Source organism: Olea europaea, chromosome 10 (genome assembly GCF_002742605.1).
Source record: "Olea europaea var. sylvestris chromosome 10, O_europaea_v1, whole genome shotgun sequence".
Taxonomy (NCBI): Eukaryota; Viridiplantae; Streptophyta; class Magnoliopsida; order Lamiales; family Oleaceae; genus Olea; species Olea europaea.
Genome location: NC_036246.1, coordinates 28,609,417 through 28,613,441, shown reverse-complemented (window position 1 = coordinate 28,613,441; position 4,025 = coordinate 28,609,417). Strand labels below are relative to the sequence as shown.

General features: G+C 36.3%; 1 protein-coding gene across 1 annotated transcript; it reads left to right on the top strand.

Annotated features, from left to right (window-relative positions):
* Nucleotides 1-2,434: 2,434 nt before the first annotated feature.
* LOC111400496 (uncharacterized mitochondrial protein AtMg00810-like) lies at nucleotides 2,435-2,963 on the top strand. Its single transcript, XM_023027907.1, has 2 exons — nucleotides 2,435-2,743; nucleotides 2,889-2,963. The coding sequence occupies exons 1-2, from the start codon at nucleotides 2,435-2,437 to the stop codon at nucleotides 2,961-2,963; spliced, it is 384 nt and encodes a 127-aa protein (XP_022883675.1).
* Nucleotides 2,964-4,025: the final 1,062 nt, after the last annotated feature.

Here is a 4,025-nt window from a genome sequence, read left to right as displayed (position 1 = left end):
AGTTCTATTGCTGGTGGTGTTTTCCCTGAGAAAAAAGGTTGCTTTATATGTTGTGATTGTGATTCTCAAATCTCAAAGCATGATGCCCTTTGACCAGTTGTTGATTAGGTTTCAGTCAGATTCGACAGGTTATGGGACCTAGCTATAACATCATATACGTTCCATCCATTATGAAACCGAAGGCCTACACTAAAGCATCAAAACTAGCTACTGGGGCAGAACCCATGAGGTGCACCAAATCCAAATCAAATTATGATGTCAAATAAGTAAACAATCATGCTACTTGTACAATGTATTTTACAACTTGATTTACAATGTATGAGTTGGCAAACATTACATCCATCTATTTGAAAAACTATTTTTAACATCAATGGTCAAGATTTTTCAACACACTTGTTGTCAATCAAGTTGTGCAAATATATTGTACAAGTGGCTTTATTCATAAGTAAATGGGCTTTGAGGCAAATATTTAAGCTAAAAGAAAAATGATTCTAACATAGAAGATTCATGAAGTTGAGCTCCCTCAAAAATGTTTGTTAAAACTAGATACTCAGAGATTTGTACTAGGTCATTCCCCAAGGGAATAAATAAACATTCAGTCAACACTACTTTACCTCCGATGTTAAAAGAAACGGTAAAATAAAGGTGTGAGGTGAAATTCCAGCAATAACCAAGGTGATACCGGGCTCAGTTTTCACCAAATATCAACGCAACCACGATTAAGACAACACCCAACTTTCACTTTCTTTCTTCCCACCTACGGTTGCTATTTATACTCACAAAGAGTCGGCCAAGATGAATAACAATATAGCCCAAGAGAAAACCACGCAGGTTATTTGAAAGAAAGAGGCCGAGAATTAAGATCACAGAAAGAGATGGAGAGTTCTTCATTGTGGAGGCGTGGAAGGAGCCGTAAGCTATAGACTAGTGAGTGGCCAAAAAATGGTAAGTTAGGTTAGGTTAACTTAGTGGTCCAAACAAGGCTCAACACAAAAATAATGGGCTCCAAATAAATAACATAGCCCTCCAAGTAAATGGGACGGACCACGAGCAACACTATTAAAATAGGTTGCTTCTAACGGTCCATAGAAAATTGGGTTGGGTTGTCTCGATGATAGTGTCGACATATAATTCAATCATATGACTAAGACCGACTGATAATAAATAAAATCGAGGTTACATCATTGCTCGAGAGGTCGTTGGACAACAAATTGTTTAACAACCTCCACCTTGGTGTCAAAGGACCTGCAAAAGAAAATGTCTCCCATTAGTGACACCTCTGATAGAAAACCAATAAAATTGAAAATCATTTACTTGTACCAATGTTTAGAAGTTCCTTGCAACTTCTAAACTTTGCCAGTGGTAGTATCTTTGTCCCCATATCGGAAGGATTGTAGTGGGTGTGGACCTTTTCAATTTTTACCACCTCTTGAGATACTATATCTCTAATGAAGTGGAATCTAACATCAATGTGTTTAGTGTGCTCGTGAAAAATGGGGTTCTTGCACAAATGTATAGATGACTGACTATCAGAATACACTACCACATAATCATTCAAGCCACATAGTTTATGAAGTAGGCCTTTAAGCCATAGAGCTTCTTTAATAGCTTCAATGGTGGTAATATATTCTGATTTTGTAGTGGATAGTGCAACAATGTGTTGTAATTGTGATTTCCAACTAACACATGAATTAGATAAGGTAAACACGTAAGACAAAGTGGATTTCCTACCATCCCTATCTCCCGCATAATCAGCATCTACAAAACCCTTTAATTTTATACCTTCTTTATTAGCACTAAACTTTAAACCTACGTCACTTGTACCCTTTAAGTACTTTAATAGCCACTTTAACGCTTCCCAATGTTCAGGGTCCAGATTAGCCATGTACCTACTGAGAGTACTAACAGTAAAACCTAAATCTGATCTAGTGCAAACCATCAAATACATTATGGAACCAATCACATTAGAGTAAGGCACTCTACTATATATTCTACTTCACGCTCATTGCAAAGAGATTGTTCCTTCGATAAAACAAAATGATTAGCAAGAGGCAACGTGACAGGTTTGCAATCACTCATATTAAATTTCTTCAATACTTTAGATATGTATGGAGATTGATACAAGAACGAAACTGAATTTGACCTATCTCTTTCTATTTTCATGCCTAGGATTCTCTTAGCTTTACCTAGGTTTTTCATGTCAAATTCACCANGTTGCTCAGGGGGAGTATGGGAATGTGTGTCACCTTCGAAAATCCTTATATGGCTTGAAACAAAGTCCACGTGCTTGGTTTGAAAAATTTAGTCAGGCAATTGAAAAGTTTGGAATGCAAAAGAGCAAGTCTGACCACCCAGTCTTCTAAAAAAGTCCGAATCAGGCATTATTCTTTTTGTTGTGTATGTTGATGATATTGTTATTACTGGTAGTGATACTATGGGAATTTCATCTCTGAAGTCCTTTCTTCATGCCCAATTTCACACAAAGGATTTAGGAGTGTTGAAGTATTTCTTGGGAATTGAGGTGACAAGAAACAAGAAAGGCATATTCTTATCTCAAAGAAAATATGTATTTGACTTGTTAATTGAGACAAGAAAGTTGGGAGCTAAGCCAAGCAGTGCTCCAATACTCCCCAATTTGCAACTTACTAAAGATGGTGATTTATTTGAAGATCTAGAGAAGTATAGAAGACTGGTTGGGAAATTGAACTATCTTACAGTAACCCGTCCTGATATTGCATATTCTGTAAGTATTGTAAGCTAGTTCATGTCTTCCCCAACAGTTCATCGTTGGGTAGCTTTAGAATAGATCCTGTGCTATTTAAAAGGAGTTTCTGGACGTGGAATACTGTACATAAATTATGGATATACCCATATCGAATGCTTCTCAGATGCAGATTGGGCAGGTTCCAAGATTGACAGAAGATCCACTATTGGTTACTGTGTTTTTGTTGGAGGAAATTTAATCTCATGGAAAAGTAAGAAGCAAAATATTATGTCCCAATCTAGTGCATAATCAAAATATAGAGCTATGACACAGTCTGTGTGTGAGATAATATGGATATATCAGCTCTTAACTAAAGTTGGTCTTAAAGCTTCAATACCAGCAAAGTTGTGGTGTGACAATCAAGCTGCTTTTCATATTGCTTCTAATCCTGTGTTCCATGAGTGAACTAAGTACATTGAGATTGACTGTTATTTCGTCCGTGAGAAGGTGCAACAAAATTTAATAACTACAGGATATGTGAAGACTGGAGAACAATTGGGAGATATTTTTACAAAGGCTCTAAATGGGATCCGAGTTGATTATATTTGTAACAAGTTGGGCATGATTAATATCTATGTTCCAACTTGAGGGGGAGTGTTATGGGCCTAATTATAGGGTAATTATAGAGATTCGTAATTTATATATTTTCCTAATATAGATCTCCAACATTGTATATATATGGATCGTCCTCTTTCTATGTGAATAAGAAAAAATATATTTTCTTCCTTATATCCTTACACTTCCATACTAATTTCTTTGTTTATTTATATTTTTCCGTGTTTGTGTCATTGCTTCACCTTGTCCTTATTGTGTTAAGGTTGCACCTTTTTGTTCCTTGACTATGCCATATTTGACCCACTTTTTATTGTGGAGCCTAAACACACTATATCCTTTTTCCTTGATTGTGGTTCGGATGGGGTTGGGGGAGGAGCCCACGAGGCAAAATTTTGAAGTGTTATGGGGCACCTTGGAATGTTCCGACATGTATTAGGTCACCTTAATAGTTCCCTCTATATAAAGGGCATTAGGTTAAGACTTTTTCTGTGGTTAATGACGGCAAAGGTGGTGTGGACGAAGTGGAAACGGGACGGGGATTAAAATATCTTCATTTTCAACACCTTTTAGTTATTAATTTATTTTTTAATATTATATTATATTTTTAATTAATATTTAAATTAAAAAATAAAATTTGAGGGTGGATTGGGAAAATTCGAGGCAAAGATTCTATTCCTTGTCCCTCGTCCCATTTACCAACTGGGCA